Source organism: Amphiura filiformis, chromosome 13 (genome assembly GCF_039555335.1).
Source record: "Amphiura filiformis chromosome 13, Afil_fr2py, whole genome shotgun sequence".
Lineage (NCBI taxonomy): Eukaryota > Metazoa > Echinodermata > Ophiuroidea > Amphilepidida > Amphiuridae > Amphiura > Amphiura filiformis.
Window position 1 is genome coordinate 35,481,140 of NC_092640.1, and position 26,210 is coordinate 35,507,349.

General features: G+C 36.6%; 2 protein-coding genes across 2 annotated transcripts in view; one reads left to right on the forward strand and one right to left on the reverse strand.

Annotated features, from left to right (window-relative positions):
* The window catches only part of LOC140168274 (alsin-like), a 145,415-nt gene extending 120,261 nt beyond the window's left edge, over positions 1–25,154 (forward strand). The window contains 11 exon segments of the mRNA XM_072191629.1: positions 7,446–7,523; positions 9,573–9,700; positions 12,524–12,691; positions 13,262–13,385; positions 14,150–14,307; positions 14,939–15,112; positions 16,708–16,887; positions 17,608–17,653; positions 18,889–18,950; positions 19,990–20,136; positions 20,665–25,154. Of these exon segments, the coding sequence (XP_072047730.1) occupies positions 7,446–7,523; positions 9,573–9,700; positions 12,524–12,691; positions 13,262–13,385; positions 14,150–14,307; positions 14,939–15,112; positions 16,708–16,887; positions 17,608–17,653; positions 18,889–18,950; positions 19,990–20,136; positions 20,665–20,806 (1,407 nt within the window). The 3' untranslated portion in view covers positions 20,807–25,154.
* On the reverse strand, positions 3,752–6,057 carry LOC140167263 (complement C1q-like protein 4). Its single transcript, XM_072190600.1, has 2 exons — positions 5,936–6,057; positions 3,752–5,210 (listed from the first exon to the last, which is right to left on the reverse strand). The coding sequence occupies exons 1-2, from the start codon at positions 6,006–6,008 to the stop codon at positions 4,465–4,467; spliced, it is 819 nt and encodes a 272-aa protein (XP_072046701.1). The 5' UTR covers positions 6,009–6,057; the 3' UTR covers positions 3,752–4,464.
* Positions 25,155–26,210: the final 1,056 nt, after the last annotated feature.

Here is a 26,210-nt window from a genome sequence, read left to right on the forward strand (position 1 = left end):
TCATGAACCCTGGTTTGGAATGATCATATCAACAGGGTTGTTAACAAATGTAATAAGAATTTTGACATGATCAAGAGTCCTGCTGGATTAAATGCACCAAAAGTAATAAAGACTCTCTTTGCTGCTTTGATGTGGAGTGATTTGGAGCATGTTAGCTTCATCTGGAGTGGAACTTCCAAGTGCAACATAATATTTATATGCCTGTGATGAAAGTGTATAAATAAATGAAATAAATTGGTGCAGTGCAGAGTGCTTGCAATAGATTGTCGCACCTTTGGCACTTGGATCATTAGGGTCTTGGGACCATAGGTTTTCAAAAACACATGAAAGCCTGTAGACTAGCGAATGATGCAAGGTGAAATACAAGTGGCTCCCCCTGGCCCACTGCCTTCAAGTGAAATTTGGAGCCACATGCATCTTAGAGTTTGATTTGTTGAATGAAAAGATTATCAAGAAAACACAGAAAGTCCTTACTTTCATATTGCTGTAAACAATAGGCTCAGATTTGAGCCCCTTACTGGTGGTCTATGATCAACAATAGGCTCTGAGTTGAGCCCCATGATGGTGGGTGGGCTATTATATCACTGTAGCGCAAAGGCACGTTCACAGATTTTGTGTGGGTAGTCGACTGAACTTTTAGAAAGTACTTATTTTCAAAACCATACCCCATTTCTAAGAATTCTTTTGTTTTCTATTGTGTTCTGGCATATTCAATGAACCATATCTCCTTTACTTCACTGGTGACTTTCCGCTCATTTTGTGAGAACAGGTTTCATATTATATTCAACAACTCCTCCTATACCTTTGTACAGGAGTCAACCGTTGTTAATCCGTGATGATCCCACACTTTTACTGTAGCGTATACGCCAACGCGAAATGCGAGACTACGTTGCACGCGAGAGCGCGTAAAATTCGCCATGCCTGGAACCTGTGTGCGTCGCAAGCTTTACAAGTTGAATTCATTCATTTTTCAGGTAGCGGCTAAACATTGCAGTTTTATTCTGTGGTTTTATTGCGGATATCAACAGAGAAATCATCGACGTCTTTGCAAGGCTGAGTGACCATGATTAACTGACACTCCTCATAAAAATAATCATGTGAATTCACGATCTTTAGCTTCTTTTCGTTGTTGAAAGGATTCAATCATGTTTCACCGTTGTTCATCACGGTTTAACAACTTCGCGTCTCGTGGTTTTACTTATTTCGGGCAGCTAAAGCTGCCCTCGCTGAAGTAAACCACGCAGACGACGCCATGGCCGCATCGTTGTTAAACGGTGATGAACAACAGTGAAACATGATTGAATCACTAACTGCGCAACAAAGTATCCAAGCACTTAAAACAAAAGCAATATCCTACAGTACCAAACAATTAATCCATCCGATATGGAAAAGGAGAGCATTTCAAAAGTGACAAATTTGGGCTATTTATGTCCTCCTTCAGGGTGATTCCTACTGGGTATTCTAAGGGGCTCATTATAGCGTAACAGATCAACACTCACTCAACACTCAAGTCTATGTAAATTTAGTCACTTTTGAAATGCTGTCTTTTTTATTCAAATTGGTGTAACTTGAGAAAAAAATAAAGTTGTATCTTGCCCAGTGAGGTATCAAAATATGCAGAACAAAATTCTCCATCTATTGACTACTTCATTTGGGAAAATTAGGTTTAGTGTCTTTAAGATATTGCCTTTGTTTTAAGTGTTTGGATACTTCTTGTGTGCAGTATAGTTCCAACCCAATAGTGGAAGTGGAAGGCACTATTAAAATGACAAATGGTCCATGTGACATTCTCACTCTTTTTAAAGAGTTAAAACTCTTAAAATGTGTATATGTAAGGTCTCCACAAAAATTGTTTTTCCAACTCATGCCCTATTGATGTCAGTATGATTGGTTTTGCATAGAAACTTTGTTATTAAGTAAGATAAGCAAGTAAGAAAATAATACGCATTGTAACCATCTTTAACTTTCGATTGGCAGGTTTTGAGGAGTGCGAGTGCTATCACACTCCTCCGCACTCCTTAAATGATCATAAGGAGTGCGATTAAAAACATTCCTTAATCTTTAAGCTTACATCACATTTAAGTGTAATCACACTCCTCATTCACAAAACAGCACTCCACAAGTTTTGAAGAGTGCTATTTATCGCACTCCCCAATTTTTAAACTCAAAGCCTGGATTGGACAAAGTCCCACTTTCAATGAATTGTCAATTTTTTGAAATCCTTGACTGGAAACATATAAGCAAGTTAAATCAGCAAAAATGATATTATGATACTTATTAGGTTTATGTTATAAATTTTTAATTTTTTAAAATGGCAAAATCATGAGTCTCCATAGCCTATCTTTAATTACGTTCAGTGTGAATAACCTGTGCATGGAATGATCATGTTTTGGAATGTATTCAAACGTGTAGTAGGCCTATTGTCAGCAGCAGTAGGCCTAAAATATGATTATGTACAAGGCAATGAACTTTCTAGAGACTACTTATGATTCAGTGCCAAGTTAGTGATGTTTATGAAACCTGATTCTTTTGCATAGGATTAGCCGCATAAGAGAGTATTCTAGATGAATCTTCATCTGCTGTAGGCTAGTATTCTTGTTAAGCTAATGTAACACAGAGTAGGTAATAGTATAGATCTCTTGTTGAACTTCTTGTATAATATTTTATTAGAATGAGATCTACAAAAACTGCTGGGTGCATTTTTAATAGGAAATATGTGATGCGATCAAGCAAAATCAGTCGGAACTCGGAAATATTAAATTTGTAGTTTCTTATAGGATAGTAAAAAGCATTTACAAATCTGGATTTTGCAGAAAACCCCATTGAAATTGAACAACCAGTTCCAAAGATATGAGCAATTAAAGAGTTTCCAAAACAAGAGGAAACAAAAGGAATTATTTCCTTTGTATGGCTATATCTCAAAATCAATATTTCCGAGTTCCGACTGATTTGGCTTGATCGCATCACATATGCCATGGAATTCAAATGTTCATTTACACCTACACTTTATTCCACCTTGAGTTTGATATAGCAATGTTAGTCCTTTTATGTGGTTGTGTCGCAAGCATGCCAACAAGCAGCCCTTGTATGTGTGTGCATGCACTTGCATGCACTGTGCATCGATGTTCCCTCTGAAAACAATGCATATTGAATCAATTGGCCCAGCAAGTTGAGAAATTGACCCAGATAAGAAGAATTTACTACAATTGAGGGTGCAATTTTTGTGAAATCTCACTATTCCCCTTTAAGAGGCAACATCAAATTGTTTGCATACATTATTATAAAGGAAATATATTAATCAATATAAGTGAATTATTTGCTATTTTAATATTTAATATTTTCACTTTTCATACTGTTCTACATGGAAATTTTTTCACACATATTTACCCAATGTATTTACAATATATTATTTATCAATAGTACACAAGTTGTATTACTTTAATTACCGCTTTGTTGAATCAGGAAAGTTGAGAAAGAATCATGTACTGTCCTATTTGGAAAATACTTCACAAACTGTCATATTATTTCGGAATATACATGCATTTCACACATGGCTTTAATGATCTGTTGTATTATATATTTTCATCCTAATTGAAAATTAATCACATTACTCCATGCAACTTTTATAACTTTTATGTTAAGTAGTTAATTTTTTTAATGTATAATATACAGAGATGTGACTTTTCATGAAATTCTGGAATTCTGGAAATTGCATGGGCCATATAAATTTTTATTTGTTGCCCATATTTCTGTGTTTTTATTCCTTTTTAGCACATTTTCAGCTTTTTTTGCTGTATTTTATGCACTTTTCCCCACAGAATTTTGCTGTTTTTTTTCATTGAAATGAATTCTCATGCCTGGGGTGAAACCCGAAGATACCTTACACTTCCCATAATGTCTAGTGCAACATCGGAAGTGACGGAATGCATCTTTAAAGCACATCCAGTTCTTGACTATCAACCCATGTAAATTTAACCAGTCTATTCTCAAAATGAAAACAAAGGGAACCTGTAATGGGAATATCCTTTGATGAAATAATGGGATGTATCATGTTGCAAAGGATTCTGGGAAGGGTAAGATATCTTCTGAGTAAAGGCTTTTCCCCAAACAAGCTCCCATAAATGTTTGATGTAGCACTTAAGCGCTCGGGGACCAGATTGATTTTCAGGAAATTTACCAACACCTCTATTGCATCTCTGATAGTTCACTTTATGTATTAATTGATACATGATTAACTCTGACCAATTACATTTGAAAAACATACTCCCACTGTGGAAGATACTTCCAGAATCTTCCACAGGGGTAGTGTGGATTTGAAATGGAATAGCCCAACTTCTGAAGTAGCACAAGATGAATAAAGTTCAAAAGATATTCAGTCTTAATTTTCTTTACTTGCATATTTTGTCAAATAGAACAGTATCTGATGGAAGCCACACAAATATACTTCCATGTTATCAATGGTTCTTAGGTTTCATGTAAAATCGCTCCAGAAAATGTTGTAAACTGATCGCTATTGCTGTAGATCTCCCTCCCTTTATCACGACATCGCAACCACACCTGATCGCCAACGTGAAGCTGAAGCACAGCTGCACTGCTCACAATATCAAGAAGGCCTTCATCAGATCTGTAGACTGTGTTGATTTTAACATCATTTTTCATTAACGAGACATGTGGATTGGACGAATAGGTTCCTACACTGTACATGAACAGGTAGATTCCTGCGATTTCACATGTGAAGCGCCCTCCTGCATCAAAGTCATCACCGATATTGTTGTGAATGTCTTCAAATGGCAGTGGCTGATAATCAGATCTTGGTATGAAGCTTGAACTTCTGACGGCAGAAAAAGCGGACAAACGTGCCCGTCCTATTTCTCCTTTCTGACCTTTAAATCCAAACGGACCTCGTGATGCGGTCATTCCGGGTTGGCCTTTTCGGACCGGGCTTCCGACATCTCCTTTTTCTCCGGTGGACCAATGTCTCCAGGGATATTCTCTCCTCTTTCTCCAACAATGCTGTCTCCTTTCTGGCCTTTCGGACCGAGATTGCCCGGTATTCCATTTGACCGGGAATACCGGGAATGCCGGCTGTCCTTGGATCCCAACCGGACCCTGGCAACAGTTGTTACATGGTAATGGCTGATGATCTTCATTGCATGTTATGGTGGTGAAACATGTGGTGGTGAAAAGGAAGAACTTGAATATTTTCTTTCCTGCGGAGAATAAGAAATGATAATAAAAATTAGTGCACTGTATTATACAACAAACCAAGAAGCACCAATTTTCTCCAATGACCTTATTTTATTCAATCAGTCTGATGTTGCAAATTGAACAAAAAGTAACATGTCAAAGAAACAAGTTTCCGGAAAAGTCAAACATCAAACATAAAATCAGTTACACTTGGACCTGGTTAAGTTCTCAAGTCTTTGGTAATTTGCCTCATTTAAGGGAAGTCAGAGCCTTATCAGGCCATATTTTTCCGGTTTGTGTAATTTTGCTAAAATAATATCAAGCAAGCCCAAATCTGCTAGGTAAACCAGTCAATCACATGCTGTATTTCACAAGAGGAATTACAAATACATTATGCCTATGGCCCATTGGGCTTCCTCAATACAGTATAATCAAAGCCCGGGAATCAAAGGCGGTTCATCTGTGCAATCACTTTGCGCTGCATGCACACTTTAGATGCTATCACATGTAGATGCTACTGTCTGGAGAAAACTATAAACTTAATATTTTTGTTTTTCAAGTTCACAATTGGGATGTTTTATGCATCCAAACACTTCATATTGTTATGCATACAAGCTAGGTGTGCCAGATTTACTCCCCTCATTCTACATTATATTGCAGCCCCCATTGCCCTCCCTGAAAATATTCCTGGTGTCACCACAACATACATGTATTTGAACCAAGCTAGTTGTCACACATTCAAACTTACCCTTCAGAGGCATTACTGTATTCCGTATAAGTAGTTTGAGATGGAAAACAAAACTTGTTTGGGTAGTAGTCATCAAATTGATTCATACACCAAATCATAGACTCTGAAGACCAAATGCATTAATAGTTATGCAATGTACATGTATGAACAAAATTGTCGGACTAGTCAATTGCAAAATGTCAAGATGTGACGTGGGCTTGAAAAGGCACTGGTGACCAAACTCTTTTATGTTAAAGGTGCACTAGTAACTCTTTACTTTATCCTAATTTTTTATACCCCTATATAGCCTTGAAAATTGTCTGCACATATAAACACCGACTCTGGGTGTACAATGTATGTTGACTTCCACCAATGTCATCAGAAAACTTTTCAGCTATTTAATGGATTTCATTTTTTTAAAAATTTTTGCTCAAATTTACTTTTTTTTCTTTTATTTTCAGCCCTATTTGAGCTATTTTACCCCAATTTTATGCTGTTTTCAGCTTTTTTTTTATTAGCATTTTCAGCTTTTTTCCCTATAGATCAGTTTCAGGTCTGTAGTGCCCATGAAATAACCAAGCTTTTGAAAGTTTTAAGATAATTGTATTTGTGACATGTCAAACTGCTCCTTTAACTATAGACCGGTCATACTGTTTTTATATTCATGCCCCAGTCAAAGTTATTCGCATATTCATCAGTGAAACACATTGATTTATTCATACGTGATTTGGCAAGTACTTGCAGTCATGACTCTAGGGCTAGATAATTCATTTCAAGTTCTTAATTGCTATTTTGAATGGAAAATGGGCTATTCCTGTTGAAATTCGTACACCCCCTGTGGAAGACATGACCTTAATCTCCCACACAGGGGATGTAAATTTCAAATGAAGATGCCCATGTAGGTAACCCCATTTGAAATCAACACTCCCTGTGTGGAAGATTAGGGCCATGTCTTCCATACTGTTGACTGTACTTCAAAAATACACTCATCTACTCTAGGTTCCAGAGTAAAAAATAAGTACAGCTTGTCTGTACGCAGTGCGACAATACTCATACATATGAGGGAGGCACTTATAAGGAAGAGGATAGGGGGTGGATGGATTTCAACAGGAATTGCCAACTGTATATCATTTTGTGTTTATGCATAATGTTGACCTCCTTGTTTTGAACAACAAAATTGATTAAATGATGGTTGACTTTGAAAATGTGTGCTTGAGCACAAATTAGTAGCACTGTTTAAGCATATAAGCTTTGATAAGTGATTATGAAAACATGTATGCATTTGTAAAAACTTATACTACAATTATTACTATAATTAAGCAATAATTTGTGAAGTCTCACAGATATTAAAACGTCAAAATGCTATTTTTGAGTGGTTATTTTCTACATTGTAATTGTCTTATAATCTTCATGATGCTTTGTTCTGGTTTGAACTTAATTATTTTATTATTATTTGGAACTTATCAACAACAAAAAGACTTGTAAGCACAAAAATAATCAAAAATGTCCAATTTATTTGTTGTATTTTCAGGGTAATGGTGTATTGCTAACAGAAGATGGCACAATTTATGAGGGAGAGTTAACAACAGGACCAACACTCAATGGCAAGGTATGTACAAGTATGTGGCACAAACGTTTGTGGTAGCTTCATTTACCAGCAAAGGCTGCTCATTTTGTAGACTGCTCTGCATTCCCTTTTTGATAAACAATTCATACCATTCCATGCATAAAACACAACACATCCCCGTGACTGCCCTGCCCAGAGAATGGTTGGATCAGAACAGGATTGGTGGATTTTCCATGGTCAGAGGGATGATAAATTAAAAGGGTCTACTACAGTAGACTACTCATTTTGTTGACTTCAGGTGAAAGTCAGGTATTCCAAAAAGGCATATAAGCTATATAATTTGTAATTATTTATCATAAAATTTATATCATATGTGACACGATTTGGTCCATGGAGGCCAAAGGCGGCAAATTTGAAATTGAGATAAAGGCAAAAATATGGAGGAAACAAATTTCAAACAGTAAAAAACATAAGAAAATAAACATCAAAAAAGATTGTAACTGTAGAACAAAATATGCTAGAGCTTTGGTGTTTTCAGTATACATTATGATAGCCTAATGTTTGTATAAGGTAATAATTATAGTAACTCAATTTTCAAAAATCCCTCCTTTGGTCTCCATGGACCAGATAATGTCACATATCGCAAATTTCAAAAAATCAAAATTATTTGATATCAGAAGGACATTCCTCGTATTCAGAATGCAATTTTGATATGTCTGATGTGCTCTCATGTCCCACAAAAAATACTGTGCAAACGTTGCTATCCGATTCCTTAACAGTATTTGGAGAAATTCGTGAAAAAGTACCCCTTCTGTAAACCATATTTCAGAACTTCATGCAACCCGTAGCTAAACATACAAGCTGCAAATGCTATCTGAATCTGTTGCACATCCCTGTACCCACCTGTCCAGTAAGACCCCCCCACTTGAACATTATTATCTGTTCCAGCCTCGATGACACCGCGGTCACTTTCCTAGAGGTATTAGAGTGTTTTTTTCTCTGAATAAGTTCATCAGGATTGTTAGATATCAATTATTGGTAAATTATGCTTTACAAATCCACTTGATTACTCACGTTTTTAGACGTTTCATCTTCCTACGGAAGACTTCATCAGTAATGTGATACTGATGAAGTCTTCCGTAAGAAGATGAAACGTCTAAAAACGTGAGTAATCAAGTGGATTTGTAAAGCATAATTTACCAATAATAGGTAGGCCTATTAGAGTGATTTGATGAGGCAGGTGCCCTGTTCAATTCTTAGCAAATTAGTGCTGTATTGATTGAGATTTATTCACTCCATTGCATTCACACACATGGCAGTGCCTCTGACAGTGAATGGAATGTGTCCAGCATGATGTCACAAGCTTGAGATGTCACCGTAGCTGGAAAGTATAATAAATATTATAAATAACTAGTAGGAGGTCCTGTGTCACAACCTGGGGTACCTTTGTGTTACATAGTAAAAAAATGAAATGTTTCAAACATTTTACCTACACATCTCATTTGAAGTGGTTCATCCTCCTCTGAGCATTTTGACACCTTTTTTATGGAAATCGGTTAAAAAATGAGAGAGTGCGGCAAAAACAATCACAAAGTAGGTGGGATTTAACCCCACCTCTTTTTCCACATTTACAATCATTGTGAGCAAGTATTAGTCTTTTAAATGACCTTCTGTATTTATTTACTTTATTTAGATGTCTGGGGGTTCATGTAGACATTTTTTTACTAGATTCAAAATTTTAATGGTGGTTTTAGATCAAATTTACGATACAAATCCCTCCCCCTAATCCTCCTCCCCCTAATCCTCAGCCACCCTTGGCACATTTCATGCCAAACGTCATAAGAAAATAATTAAAAATTATTTTAAAACAGGTTAAAAACATGAGTAATATAGAATAAATTAGCCTCAATTTAAGACCTAATTGAATCTTCTAAGTGAAGGAATACTCAAGAGACATTGTTTTGAAATCCCTACTGCACATCAAAATGTAACAAAGCCACCTTTTGGGGTACCCCAGCATACGGCACAGGATCAGGAGACAACATGCATTGTTGCCATATTGATTTGGGGATTTTCATATGTTGATTTCAGGGCAAGATGACTCTACCCAGTGGGGATTACATTGATGGTACATTCAATGGACTATGGGGTGATGGAGTCAAAGTGAATGGAACCTTCACAAAGGGAAACCAAGAAGAAGAGAGAAATCTATATATCAGGTACGTAGGTACAGATGAGTGTTTTGTATCAGCCGATATCATTAGCGCAGCCAAGGAGAACAAAGGGATAGGGCAGCTTCCCCTTGAATTCTAAACATTTCAATGACTGGATCAGTATTAAGTCCATCATGACAAGTATTGTGGTGTCATCTGTTTTGATTTGATTTGATTTGATTTGTTCGGGTTTTGACAACCCTGGATAACCCAAGAAAGGATTTATCTGTTTACGCAGGAAAGTTTTCACTGCAAAAAAAAGTTACTTAAGAAGTGTCCATAATAGAAACAATTATAATGATGTCGACTATAAAAGACTTAATGAAGCCTTACAATTCTTAGCCTAATTCTAATTTGGTGTATTTTGGTCATCAACGGGTGTAAGAAAGACTCCCATTCTGCGAAGATATTGGACCAAAGAGTTATCAAGTTACATAAAGTGAGGAATTTTCAGCTTTCACTATGTTCACCTGACTCGAATGACCTAAAGAGGATTTATTAAACATGTTAAAGCATGGTTAAAACGAAGGGTTTGACACCATTGGCGAAAGTGTTTGACTATAGGCCTACGATTATTATAAGCAGTTCTACTTAGCATGCTTAGTGCCGTTTATCGAGAGGAAAACTTTTTTGGTCACAAAAACTATACGTAATTATCTCGAGGTGGATTCATATCATCAATTGTTGCAGTTCAATTAAAGCAAAGTTAAACATTGGGTTTCCTAGTTGTAGAAAAACGTTTGGCCAATTATGATATAATTTTTTTGGTAAATGTATGACACATTTTTAAACTAAATAGTTTTGATGGTGTTGTCTGTATAGCATGCATTATAAATTCAGTGCACGTAGTAGTAGCCTAGGTATTTACCCAATAACACAAAATGCTTTAAACATTTAAATGTTGGATTATAAACTTTAAAAAAAAATCAAAATAACAATCAAAAACATGAACAATCAAAAACATATTCTAAGTTGGAACAATGTTGCCAAAGATAATATATGTCTACAATAACATTTTCACAACATATTTTTGATGTTGTTGTAGTGCGTTTCTTTATGAAACGTTCTACAAACATAACCTTTAACGGCATATAATATAGTGGTTAATTTAGGCCAAAATATTATTAACAAGAATTAACCAATTTAACCAACACTCGTTTAGGCCTAATGTTTAAAAACAACACGATTCTGTGTTTGTTGGGTAGGCCTATAAATTCATACCATCTATTGGACCCTACTGTCGTAGGCCTACTTTGGGGGAGGGGTTCCAGGTCCGTTATCAGTGGAAGCACGCTGGCAACACAGATTATAATTCCTTCTACAATCTGTGCTGGCAATGAGATTTGGTTTGTATTATGTTGTATAGCCTATTTAATATTTCCGTATTATTAGAAGCGGCCACTTTTTTGCGCTCAGTAAACATTGTTTTCTTTATTTTATGGCCCTAGTTATCGCATGTGCGCAAAAATAGCATTGACACGCACAACACGCATCGTTCTCTCTGCGATGTCTGCAACGACGCCGAAAACGACGCTGAGTACGCATAGCGTTGAAAACAGGCGCAATAGTGAAGTCGAATCGGGTGACGACGGTAAAACCTTAACTGGAATAGACCATTAAACTACATGTAGCTAAGCTGTGTCTTTGCTAAAATTTGTGATAGCTCAGCTCAGTAAGAACTAAGAATACCAGTCAAAGGTCCCAGGTTCAAATCATGCTCAAGGAATTCCATGGCCAACTTGAGAAAAAAATGTATTTCAAGGCTTTTTCAGCAATTTGCTGTACCGGAACACTGTTCATCAAAATTCAGATGTATACATATTTTGAAGAATCATAGAAGCGCTACTGAAGAGGACCAACAGCAAAAACGTGACAGCATGAAATCTGATAAAAACAAGATCATGCATCAGAATGAACATAGAATAACATACATGGTGCTAGTAGTAGACACTGAGGATAACAATTCACACTAGGGGGTTATTTTTATGTTTTATTTATGCAACAGACAACCATGATATATTGTGGTCAAATCGGCCGTTATATAATTGTTAATCCTTTAGTGGCGCAGTTAGACAAAATGTGTTGTACAGAAAATCTCTGAATAATACTTTGAGTAGAAATTACCTTGTAGACTTCAAAAAGCTGGTACATGCATATCAAAGGATTATGACAAGGAGGACCTGTCTGCAATAGCTGCCCTTTGCTACTTTACAATGTTTTCAACATGCAATATGACACAATACATCTGGCAGCTATTGTCAATAGCCCTAAAACCATTGATATATGTGACCTGCTCCCACAAAACCAGACATAAGTCATTAATTTTGACAATTGAGTTGTTGATGTCATCATTTAGTATAGGTCTTTAGCTTTCATTTAATACCAATATTATGTTTCTGGGGCATGTGGTCCTCATTCTACGGTCTTTCAACGGGAAAGGGGAAGCGGCACATAAAGAAAAGGCAAATGCAAGAAAAATGGCTTTGAAGTTCTAAAATGACATATTAAGGACTTGGGTTTGGCTCAGAAAATGCTAGATTTTGGTGCTTTAGATGTCAAAGAATATTTTGTTTTTAATGGGAGGTTAAAGTAAACATATAAGGAATAAAAAAAAAATAAAAACTGAAAAACAAAATCTGCAAGATTTTCCACCCCTTTCCCAACTTTGACTCGCCAGTATCTCGAAATGGCCGAGTCAAAGCGACTTATGGCGGGTTTTGTCAGAGCGTGTCACATATATATATATTTTTTTAATAAACAAGAATTTACTTTTTAAAGTAGAATATGCATGGATCAACTAATAGTGGATTTTGTTTGTTTCCCCTGTAGTTCTATTGGCAGATTTACAGTACTAGCAGACTATAAGTGGTCGGCCATCTTTAATCAATGTCAGTCCTTGCTTAGTTACCATGACAGTGAGAAGCCTGATTGTCACAAGGCATGGGAAGCTATTGCAGTAGCCTTGTCAACAGGCAGAAGACACCTGGAATCTCAAGCGTAAGTACAAACATTCCCTTATACCTTAGGATACAAGGCTCATGTTAGGGTAAAAGCTCATATTCATTTGAAAAAAATAATGTAAAAATAACACCAATTTCAGGGTACCCAAGTTCCTGCCCATCCTTGGCCTCCTGGGTCAATGGGTTAAAAAGGAGTTATAGACCCTAAATTACTTGTTATTCAAGGTTGGAAACCGAGAAATACTGCTACTAAAAAAAAAATTGCTGCGTTTTGTTTTTTTCAAAGCTGGATAAAGTTGTACATGTATGTTTCAATTACTTTTGCATCTATTGAACAGCCAACAATGCATTCTTATTCAATGTGTCCCTGGCTGTTCAATAGAAGCAAAAGTTATCAAAATGAACAAGTTTATCCAGATTTTTTTTTTCCTGGGTACCCTGATTCCTGCCAGAAAATTCAGTCGGGTACATAATTACCTGTTTGGTGAGAGCCTTCAAAATAACATAAATATTAATATAAATATTGATAAGAAAGCACTAGAGATAGCACATACATAGATTGCATCTTGTTTTGCTTTATTTAACTATTACCTTTTTTATTGGACAGGATGGTAAAAGAAGATATGCGTACTTTGAGTGCCAGCCTAGAAGAGTTGGAAAGAATACCAGTGAACAATCGCGGCAAAATCACCGAGGATGACTACAAAGCCATGCAAGTCTATCTGACAAAGGTGAGCCATAGGTTTGCATTTATCATATTTGCCCTTCATGATCGGCGCACAAACATGGTGGAGTTTGTGATCACTAACCCATAATCTTTGGATGTAATCAAGCTATAATCTGTCCACATAGAAGCACAAACCAAATTTGTGGCATCAGGGGTTGATGATTTGCTTTACACGCGACGAGACACGTAAAGAGCATGGTGCGCTCGGCAAGTACAAATCGCGCAGCAGTTGGCGCTCCAAAGAAGCATTGCACTGAAATAATTATTCTTATACCTCCAGTTTCCGAGGTCTATTTACTTGGTACTTCTATGTGGACAGACTGTAAATGAGTTCTTGATGAAAGGATAAAAAATTCTTCATCATCATCATCATCGTTGTCATCGTCATCATCATCATAAATATTATTTTGGAACTCTGTATTGGGCTATATTCCAGTTGAAATCCACATAGCCCCTCTGGAAACCATGACAGGGGGTGTGAATATCAAAATGGGGTTATACCTGAATGTGTGCACTCCATTTGAAATCTACTCTTCCTTTGTGGGAGATTAAGGTCATGTCTTCCATAGAGTGTGTATGGATGTCAACTGGAATAGCCCATTTTCTATATAATTAACTTTAATAAGTTTTTAGCGGGTTCGCCGTTGGAAAAGTTTAGACAGTCCTAAACTTGTCCGGCATCAAACCCGCTGAAAACATACTAATTGTTATGAACTCCCGTTTTAAAAACCTATCCAATAATGTATTTTTAATATGATTATTTCCCAGGCTTTTGACACCAGCTTTCATCCTCTTGGTCAGCTTGTAGAGAGCCTAGTGATAGCTTACAGGGAGACCTATATAGGTCTAGGAGCTCATATGTGGCTGCTACCATATGCAGTGGATGAGGTCAAGTCCTATGCTAAGAGGATATACCAGATTCTTAGGTGAGTGGTTGCATATTGGAAGGCTGGTATATTGATTGATGAGTCCAGTTAATATATTATACAGAGATACCTATATAGGTCTAGGGGCTCATATGTGGTTGTTGCCATATGCAGTGGATGAAGTTAAGTCATATGCCAAGAGGATATACCAGATTCTTAGGTGAGTGGTTGCATATTGGAAGGCTGGTATATTGATTGATAAGTTTGGAGTTAATATTTACAGAGAAAGGTATAGGTCTTGGAACATAATGTGGCTGATACCTTTGCATAATTACTAAGTTTGTTAATTATGCAAATTAGAAGGTAACTAGTCAATATAATACAGCACATATTAGAAACACTTTGACAAAGTTTCTAGGCAAAAATATGCATAATAGAACATTTATGCATTGGTTTTGAGCAGATTTTTGGCAAAAATGATATATTAATGAGCCTTTTCAGTCATTTGAGCATTAAGATACAAAGAAAATACAAATTAATGTATCATAAAAACCGATCAGTGTACTTGGCCCTATTCAGATTAATCTAATTAAAACATGCACAGAGCATTTCCGAACTTCCAGAATATCATCATATTCCACCGTAAATAAATTAACCACTAATATTAGATTGTGTGTTCTGTTCTTTGTAGAGTGCTATTCCCAGAGCTTCCATCAGAGGATCCCAGTGGACCATGCACACCTATCACAGAGAAGGCACCCATTGACTTCCATTATTACTATGACTATGGTGATGGACAGCCAGCTCCTCCTACACCAGCTTCTGTTGCTGCTAAACCAAGGGGAGAAAAGGCAGCTGATGACATGTGAGTAGGGTTTGTATATATGAAAAAAAAGGGCTATTTCAGATGAAATCTGTACACCCCCTGTGGAAAACATGACCTTAATCCTCCATACGGGGGTGAAATGAGGCTCCCATTTAACCCCATTTGAAATTGGAAGATTGTGTGGAAGATTAAAGTCATGTATTGTTTTCCATGGGGGTTGTATGGATTGCAACTGGAATAGACCAATAGTTAGTTGCTGGGTATTATTTTGTTGATGTTAAAGAAAAATCTATATCTGGGAACAGCCAATAAGTCGGAAGGGTCATAAGTCCAAAAAGGGTTCAAATTAGGGTGAAGGGCATTTTAGGTTATAATAGGATAAGGGTTATGAATAAGGTTAGGATTAGCCTTAGGGTTAGTGTTAATGATAGGGTTATGCAAGGGTTAGGGTTGTCAGGTTTGGATTAGAGTCAGGGTTATGTTTAGGGTTAGACTTAGGTTATAGGTTAGGGCAAAGTTTAGGGTTAGGATAACGGTTTATAACTAAGTTACTGTGTTATTTTCAGACAAATGACTCTTCCGACTATTGACCTGTAACAATATCCTACCTGCCTTTATGGATTGTGACAGCAGGGTTAGCCTTAGGTATAGGTTAAGGTTAGGGCCAGGGCATAATATAACTGGTATTGCATCACATTATGCTACACATGTTAGCCAAATTGCTATGCAATCACACAAACATATGTCATTGCTATATACAGTTATTACTATAGACCTTTTTCTCAGACGTCACCAATCAATCGATATTGGGGTCCAGCATTCGAGTCATCAGCACCAAAACGCAATTACCGCGCCGGCGCACGCGATCAACTTTGCGCCACTCTAGGCGTCCTGCGCGGAATTGCCAGCTACGCAGTCTGCAGCGTTTAGTTCTTCACGGTGTAAAAAGTAAACAGAATTGTGAAACAAAACAAAGATTGAATTTTAAATAGCATCGCGGTTTTTCCGTATCTTTTGTATTTTATGGCATCAAAACTAACTGGAACAAAGGTAAATAGTATACAGTTCCCGTAAACAATTATTTTATGGAAGCTAATGTGAAATATGACAAAACAGAGGAGAAAATACGCAATATTTGGTGTTTTTACATCGTGGACACGTGAGAAACGCATACGTGTTGTTTGTTTACATCTCAGACCCCAATATCGATTAGGTGACGTCATCAGAAAAAGGTCTATACAAATAAAACTTTGTCACAATTTTGATATGCAAAATTCTGACACTAAATTATGCCCTGCTTAGGGCAAAATTTAGGGTTAGGATAAGGGTTTATAACCAAGTTAGTGTGCTTTCAGATGAATGAACCTTCGGACTATTGACCTTTAATGCTATATCCTTCCTGCCTTTATGGATTGTGACAGTAGGGTTAGACTTAGGTTATAGGTTAGGTGTAGGGCAAAATTTAGGGTTAGGATAAGGGTTTCTATCCAAGTTAGTGTGCTTTCAGATGAATGAACCTTCGGACTATTGACCTTTAACGCTATATCTTGCCTGCCTTTTAATATGGGTTGTGACAGCAGATTAATATTTTAATTCAAGCACTTGATATGATGTTTCTATTTTGTTACATATAGATCATCTCGCATCACCAGTGAAGGCTTGCTGTACCCACTGTTGGTACCACGTGTCTATCCAGCTCTCTTCACTCTCTACGCATTAAAGAATGAGAAAGAAAATCAGAAATACCAGGACCAGCTAAGACGACTCAACAAGCAGCCTGATATAGCTCTTATGGCCTACCTGAAAGTGGACCAGTAAGTAACTGAATCACAGGAAATGAAATGTTTATTTTGTAGTACAAAAAGCAAGAAAAAAGTAGTCTGATAAGACATTAAAGCCTACGATTTACTAATATGAAATTGGTTAATTTTTTTCAAACCTGATTTTTGTGGCATATTTGTAATGTTTACACATGTCCCAACTTGCACCCAAATGAAGTCTTCCAAATTTGTTGTTAACAGTGCAATTTGGACATGAAGTCATAATTATGACTTTAAAAAGTGGGGTCAGGTAAAGTTTGTTGGATTTATAATTGGCAAGAAAATGAGACTCATAACATTGTGTATTGATATAGAATGACATGCACCCTGTTGGGGATGGCACTTAGGCTAGTTGTGCGTTGTGTAATGTGTGTGACTGACGCGCGCTTGTGTGAATTTACACAAGTGGAAGCTCGGACTTTATTGACTTGCGCAATAACAAAAACCTACTAATTTTCTCCTATTAAAAGCAGAACAAACTTTGGGCAGCACAATAAAAACATTTTGGTCTGTGAGTGCTACAGTAGTTTTTATCAATTTAATATGTCAAAGTTCTGTCTCCTATTGCGACACATTCAGAATTAAAAAGAAACAAATGAGGTGCCAAGGGAGTTGAAAAACATTATAACATTGCAATGGATTTGAGGAAACACATAATGAAATTATTATGATGAGAAATAGTTTACTAGAATTTGCTTTACTATTTTTTTTCAGGAAGTTTTGGTTCCTTGAAGATGCCTTGGTTCAAGAACCTGCAAAGGTGAGTTAATTTTTGGGAAAGGAAATTAAAGATAGACTGTAATAGGTACATAAGTATTCCGTCACTGGGCGGGAAAAACCTTATATGGACTTTTGGCCCTTGAACTTGGATAAAACCTTGTAGTTGTAGACTTTATATTGAAAAGGTTTCTACATCCATGTTCAAGGGCCAAAAGTACATGCAGGAAACACCTCATATTTACTTTTGGCCCTTGAAAATGGATAAAGCGTTGTAGGTGTAGACTTTATATTAAATGGTTTGTTTCATCCATGTTCAAAGGCAAAAAGTACATAATTTATGAGGTTTATCCCTCCCAGTGACGATTCAGAAATGATTCTGTGAATGCAATCTCTTCCAATTTTGTGTAGGTCACAAACATTCATGTCAGTGCCGTCGGTAGATTTTCAAAAGCGCAGGGGGGGGGGCACAGGTCTTGATTTCCCCCGGCTGTTCAAAAACTTTCTACTCCCTTAACTCGTTGTAATAGCTAATTCCCCAATTTCCCCTCCGGATTGGGTGTTTTACCCCCGACTGTCTGACAAAAGCGGGGGTGGGGGTGCTTGCACACGCCACTGATTCATGTTACATTAAAGTTTTCAAACACACTTGTATGCATAAATGAAAATGAGACAAGAGCTATACCATAATTTTCAACAATTGAAATTTTTCTGTGCATAAATTTTTGCTAGGGTTTGGTAATAATTTAACCATTGTTAGTTTTGGACAATAAAATTCACCATTAAAAACTAACATTTTGAAAAAAAAAGTCATAATGATGATATCTATGTAGTGGTCCTTAAACTACAGCAATATTTCTTTTCAACCAATTTGATATGCGGAGAAGTTAAATTGTAAATTTCATGTAATTGTAATTACCTTTTAGCCAAATTAAAAATCCCGGATGATTAATGTCAACAAGGTCAAAGTCAAAAGGGTCTTTGTCACAATCAGATTGCTTCAAAATTTTAAAAGATGTACCCTAAATAAGTTGACCAAGTTCAGATGAGTTACCTTTTTCTTGAACACCAGTATTTTTTGTCCCCTAAATTAAGCTTGTTTCAAAAACAAAAGAAAAGACACCCTTTTTTATTCATTTGGCCACGCCACAGTGTACATACATAATGTATTTCTTGAGTGGTCCCTGCAGGTGACTGCCACAGGATTTTTCCTTGGCTGTCATTATTACTATTGATGCAGTGTGTGTTAAACCAAGCTTTCTCTTTTTATTTTTGCAGAAATTGTCTGAAATATGTGGTGAGACATTCCAAGATGCAGTGGACTGCCTACAGAAACTCAGGTTAGTGATGAACAAACTCAAATTAGTAATGAACTAATTCAGATAAGTAATGAACAAACTCAGATTAGTGATGAACAAACTCAAATTGGTAATGAACACACTCAGATTAGTAATGATCAAACTCAGATTAGTGATGAACAAACTCAAATTGGTAATGAACACACTCAGATTAGTAATGATCAAACTCAGATTAGTGATGAACAAACTCAGATTAGTAATGATCAAACTCAGATTAGTGATGAACAAACTCAGATTAGTAATGAACATATTCAGATGAGTGATGAACAAACTCAGGTTAGTAATGAACGAATGCAGATTAGTGATGAACAAACTCAAATTAATAATGTTGAACAAACTCAGATTAGAGATGAATAAACTCAGATTAGTGATGAATAAACTCAGGTTAGTGATGAACAAACTCTTAACAGGGTGGACATAACTTTAGCACTTGAAGAGGTCAGATCTAAAATGCAATACATTTAAGTTACAATCGAATGCCAAGAATTTTTTGTACAAAATATTTTGTCGTATCTGCGCCATTATGTTAGATTGCTTTCGCATTTGCCATTTATCCGCTATAGCAGTCAAGTTAGCTCAATCGATAAGGAGTTCGACTCTGGTGCGAGAGGTTGCAGGTTCGAACCCTGGTAGTGCCTATTACGCTCTCGTGAAAGTTGGCTTGAAATTCCCCTGGACAAGGAACTAACTGCTAATTATCTTGTTGTAACCTGTACGAAACTCGGGGAGCTGATCCTGGTTGTGATGGTTATTTGTGGAATGTCTAGGGTGTGCGCTCTTGAAGCAGCAAAGTCCCTGTTTTGTTGTTAAATGGTTTATGGAATGATGTGGGCCGTAGTGGTCAGCGACAACCTGTAAAGTGTGCTGAGGCTTGTGGATCAACGTCTAGGCATTGTGCCTGTGCGTAGCGCACTATAAATAACTGCTCTTTTTTTAAATCTGTACTTGTTCTAAAAATGCAAAATTTATGGTGTCCTTGTTCAGCAAATTGCTGATAACCCCTTTAACTTGTCTTTTACAGTACAACATTCAGTCCACGAGACAAGCTTCAAGTGATCAAGAACACATGGGACTGTATCACTGAGAAGCTGAAGGATAAGAATGGAGAGGACACACTAGGCATGGATGAATTGTTTCCTATATATCATTATGTAGTTATACGAGCAAGGTAAGGAACCAAACAACACTTAGGACCATATCATTGATATACAGGTATAAATGTGGGTGGTTCCCTGCAACACTGAAAGCTGAACGATGAGAATGGAGAGGATACTAACCAAATGTTATGAATTTGTCAGCATATAAGGGAAAATAATCATTCTTGTCCATATGCACTCCGGTCAAAAAAAAAATTCTTGTTCTCTGTAGCAGGACCAGCATTGAACTCCCACATAATTTTAAAGCCCCACATTGAAAATCATTGTTTCCCAGGAATACAGCAAGCGACAGGCCTGACCATGGCCAGATAGTAACACAAGTAGGTTTATTTTAAGGCATGGATAGTTTTGTAAATAAGGGCTAACTTTCCCCTGGGCTATCCAATATGCCATGTATTAGTGGGACTACAACTGGTATATCTACTAGGCAGTGTATACTCCCATTTTCACACATGTTGTTTCAAAGTGTGGCTTTAAGGTGTTATACCCGGCTTATTTATCGTACCATTTCTTAAATGTGCTTGTTTTTCTACTTTCAGAATACCGCAGCTTGGATCTGAAATCCAGTTGATCAACGACCTACTAGGGGTGAAGGCCGATCTAGGTCAATGGGGTCACATGTATACTACACTGGAAGGATGCTACCTACTCACCATTGATGAAGCCGTTGAGTTGCCTTAAGTATGGAGACATAGGACAAGCTGCTATCATCAAAACTCCCACCTGGTATTGTTGGATGAGATGAGACGGATGATTGGATACGCTAGTTCCCTGCAATTTGGTGCTTTACAAAGAGTGTAGACTGAGTAAAAGCCTAGAAATAGGCTATTCCAGTTGAAATCCATACACCCTGTATGGAAGACATGACCTTAATCTCCCACATCTATACCATTCAGCAAATTACTTCAGCGGTGTTCGACTGCTCTGTCTGATTAATGCATAAAAAGAACTAGGACACGTGTTGCTACACAGCTTGACCAGCAAATGAGGTGCCGATGTGATGATGACGTGATTCAATTAGCCTTTCAGAACCACACTTCCGTGTACGCCATAAATTGCGCCAAATTGGCAGACCGCTGAAGTTCTCTGCTGAAAATTAGTATAGGGGGTATAAATTTTAAATGGAGTCATCTATTCAGGTAACATTAAGGTCTTGTTTTCCATAGGGGGTGTATGAATTTCAACAGGAATAGCATGTTATAAACTTGATATAATAAGAAACCAAAGTTGGCAGGTAACCAGGTTATGAATGGAATAAATATGAGCACTTTTGGAGGTGTATGGTCAGCTGACTTGTGTCATGTGATTTGTGTCACATGATATGATATGATACTTATTGATAGCAGGTTGATGAGGTGCTGATAGAATTAAAAATTCAAACTTAGTGAATATTGTAAGGTTTAAAGTGTAGATTTTATACTTTTATTTAAGTAACCTTGCTGCATTCTGCTTCTCATTTGCGATACTAACATTTTATTGTCTATGGTCGAGTGGTGTTGATAACAGTACATATATATGTTTAATGCAGTATGCAATGTTGCTAACGAAAGTATGAGAAAATTGTTAAACTATAACCATGGTTTCACCAGTGTTCGAAATATGCCTCAAAAAGTTACAGACTAGCCGGGCTTGACCTTAAAAAGTTACTGGCCAGCTGGGCCGGCAACTAGATGCCAGTTAGAAAAGTTACCGGCCAAGCCAAAAAGTTACAGGCCAATGGCGGCTGCCCGGCCCTATTTCGAACGCTGGGTCTCACCATGTTTGCGTGTTGTTCATGCAAGGTTTTGTCATTGGTGAACTTCAAATGTAAGGAGCTGCAAATATATAAAATGGTACTGTGTCTTGTTGAATATTGAATGTTTGAAGAGAAATTAAAGTACAAAGTTTGGTACATATGTATGATATTATGTGTAATGTATAGGAGGGTATAGTTCAAAAGTTGGACATGGTGTTACATTGTCCACATGTTTTGTTTCAAGCTGAAATTTGTATGTGCAATATTATGAAATTATATTCCTTTATGTTTATGAGTGTGAGTTGTAATGGAACAAGTTCCTTCTTTTCTTGACTATGATATTATTATATATCTGTTAAATCTCTTTATTTTTGTTTCTTAACTCTTTAAATTTGACATTCATGCAAGTTTAGCCAACGAATGACACTTCTGGAAACTGTACAATATATCACATATTGTGTCAACATTCCACTTTGCAGAAATAAATTAGCATAAAGTATAAACTTTCTGTAGTGTTTATACTCTACCCTACTACACCTGAAAGAACAATTTCATGGCCCTCCCCTCTCCCCATCTCTTGACATTTTGCATGGTACAGCATGGTGCTTCCAGCAAATGAATTATTAATGTCTCAAGGTCAGACTATTTATTTCATAATATCTGACAAGACTATTATCTTGTATTAATCATTATATGTGACACGATCTGGTCCATGGGGGCCAAAGGTGGCAAATTTGAAACTGAGATAAAGGTAAAAATATGGAGTAAAAAACAATGAAATACATAAGAAAATAGACATCAAAAAACTTCAACCAAGTATGCTAGGCCTTTGGTGTTTTCAGTAAATGATAGCCTATTGCAAGTATAATGTAATAATTATAGTAACTCAATTTTCAAAAATGCCTCCTTTGGCTCCCATGGACCAGATTGTGTCACATATAATAGTAGCTAAGGGATGAAATCAAAACTCGACCGCCGGTTCCGTTCAGTTAGAACAAAAGCAACCGGACTGAACCGAGTTTTGATTTGGTCCCTTAGGTTCATATGCACAAAACAAGTTAGACTTTACTAGCAACAACATGTCTTCAGAACAATAACATCCGCTAAAGACGATGGTTGATGACCCAGAGAAAGAAAGCGCTCCGGTGAGAGTACCAAATTTGAGTAGTGTTGAAGTTTCATTTTGCTTTCTATTTGAGTTAGACTTGGTCTAATTATGGAGATTAGTCTTACAGAGAAGGAACATTTGGTATTTACAATTACATACCTTATTCTACATAATTGTAGACCCTGTTAATGACAAGTACATGTAGCTTAATATTAGATGGCTGCAGATTAACTTCTGGACATGCAAAGAGTAAAAGATCCCTCCTACGTCTAACTTCCATAGGTAGTCAAGGTCTAACGTTAGACCTGGTCTAACTTGTTTTCTGCTTAAGGAGCTAAGAGACATTGGTGGAAGTTCCTTATTTTTTATTCTGTACGTAATTATTTCTGACAAGATAAAGACTACTTATTATTACAAACTAGTGGCTCTAAGTAATAAACTCTGACATAAGACACAGATGTAAAATCGAACCTTGGCCCTGAGTGTACTTAATTTACCTTGTACATTATCATCAAAGTTTTGCTTTCATTAACATTGGGATATTCATCTGAAATTCATACACTCTATGGAAGATGTGACCTTAATCTCCCACACAGGAGGTGTAGATTTCAAATGGAGTCACCAATTCAGGTAACACCATTTGAAATTCACACTCCATGTGTAGGAGATTAAGGTCATGACTTCCATAGGGGTATGGATTTCAACTGGAATACCCCATTTAATATGATAAATGATCTTGACACATTCCACAGTGTGAATCTTTATAAATTTGTGTACATCCATATCAAAAGCGCTGCATTTGTCGGCTGCTACGTGTGTCTCATTTCACATAATGGCTAGGAATAAATACCAGACTCATATCTGAAGTGGAGGTCACTTCAAATCATCCCAAGTCACATGGTTTAGGAATACAGAGAACATTCCTTAACCATGTGACTAATTAGGGATAGTCCTGGGATAGTATGAAGTGACCTCCATTTCGGAGATGAGTCTGGTATTTATTCCTAGCTATTATGTGAAATGAGACACATGTAGCAACCGACAAGTGCATCATTTTGATATGGATGTACATGCATATAGTAGCATAGGTAATTCTTCTTTCAGTTTGACCAAAATGCCAATGTACATAGCCAAAGAATGGTGATCAACCTTAACTTGGGCCAGGGACATTTTGGGCTATTCCAGTTGAAATCCATACACCCTGTATGGAAAACATGCCCTTCATTCTCATACACAGGGGGTGTACAAAAAGCATGTAGATTTCAAATACGGGTTGCCCCTCTGGGTAACCTCATTTGAAATTCATACCCCCTGTGTGCAAGATTATGGTCATGTCTTCCATAGGGGGTGAATGAATTTCAACTGGAATAGTCCATATTGCTTTGTGTCTTAAAAGAAAACCATTCCTCACTTCATATTAAAACAATGTATCTTTTATGAGTGGATAAACTCGTTAATCAATATATCTTTCATCTATTACACAGTACATAAGTATTTGAGTTGTGCAATATTACGCAAATGATTGTATTCACGAAATCATATTATCAAACTATTAACAGAGTATTATGCGGACAATCTCATTAAAACGAAAGCCATAGAATAATTAGTCATACATAGATAGTGTACACTACAGTTAACATTATTATATACATGGCAGTAGAATAATAGTATACAATTATATCAGTATTAAGTGTGATGGTTGAAACCCGGAGGGGGTACTCAGTACAAATGACCATACGTGGACATGGGTAGCGTTTTTGCGGCCTTTTGGTATATCAATGGAATGACCCCATTTCCTAGGTCAATTTTGGTATAGGGATGGGTCCTTTTGTGTGAAGATCATAGAAATTTAAAACTTGGTACAAAGTAATTGATATAAACAAAAAATACTCAAATGTTAAGCATATTAATTACCGTAACCACTTGGGTATAAGCCCACCCCCCTAGATGGGCAATTTCACTTCAAAAATTGGGGTGGGCTTATAACCGAGGAGGGGTTAGTAGTTGAATTTAAAAATTAGAAAAATCTTCCCCATTTGTATATGTCCAATGTATCAGTAATTTCTATCATCTTTTTCAATTTTTTTAAAATTTTAAGTATGGAATGTTAATTTTTAACTGATATTTTTTAAATATTTGTTCTTAAATGTGAAAGAAAAGCATTGATGATTTAAAAACTTAGCCAAAATGACTACTGGGCTTATACCCGAGTGCACCCTTGTTTCCCGAATGGTTTGAGAAATAGGGGTGGGCTTATAGTCGAAGGTGGGCTTATACCAGTGGTTCTGTAACTAATTTGCATATTTAATTAGGGAAAATGAGCTACAGCACCATTGGTGCTCTTGTTTCAAAATTTTTCTCAATTTGTTTTGGAAAATAGCCCAATTTTGCCTTACTGTAGCCAAAAATGTTTGGGGCAAAGTTGTAAATATTGTTAAATTTGGCCAAAGTCTTGAAAAAATTGGTATTTTTATGGGTCCACTTTCAAATTCTCAGTATCACAACCCCTACCCAAACCAAACTTGAGTACCCCACCGGGTTTGAAATATGAAAATCTAATCATAAGGTGAAAGATGGATTGTGGAACTATGCATGTTTAAAATAAAACTGCCAAGAGGTTACAAAGCAGGTTTTGCTTTAAACATATCCAGGGGCCAATGACAATGGAGGTTTTTCCTGCCCAACAATGTAATTCTATTTGTTCTTTTATGTCTAGGTCTTATAGTAAGATAAACTCAAATCACAACTTTGAAACAAGCAAAGTGTAGTTCAGAATTTTATTGGAAAAGTGTGAAAAATTACAGATGCAAAAATAACCATATAAACAGTTTCGGAGTAAGCCGCACAGTAGGGAGGATTTGTATTGACAATAGTGCAATATCTAAAATAAATGCTACAGGTTATATATAATATGAGGAACCCTCTGCCATTAAAATTGGACATTATTATTAAAATATTTAGATTGCTGAAAATAACCAATTAAACCTATTAATTTTGCTGTATTATATATTCTGGAAACAAATATATAGGCCTATATGAATAGCACACCATAAAACAAAATATTCATCACAATAGATGCACTATAACATCTGAAAACAAAGTTCTTAAATCATTACTTGTGTAGACAAATAACTTGACTCTTTTTCTGTACTGTGTACAAGAAAATATTACTTGTATACGCTTTGACAATTCCATTTTCATGTGCAATGTTAATGAGTATGTCTCAAATCTGGCATATGCAT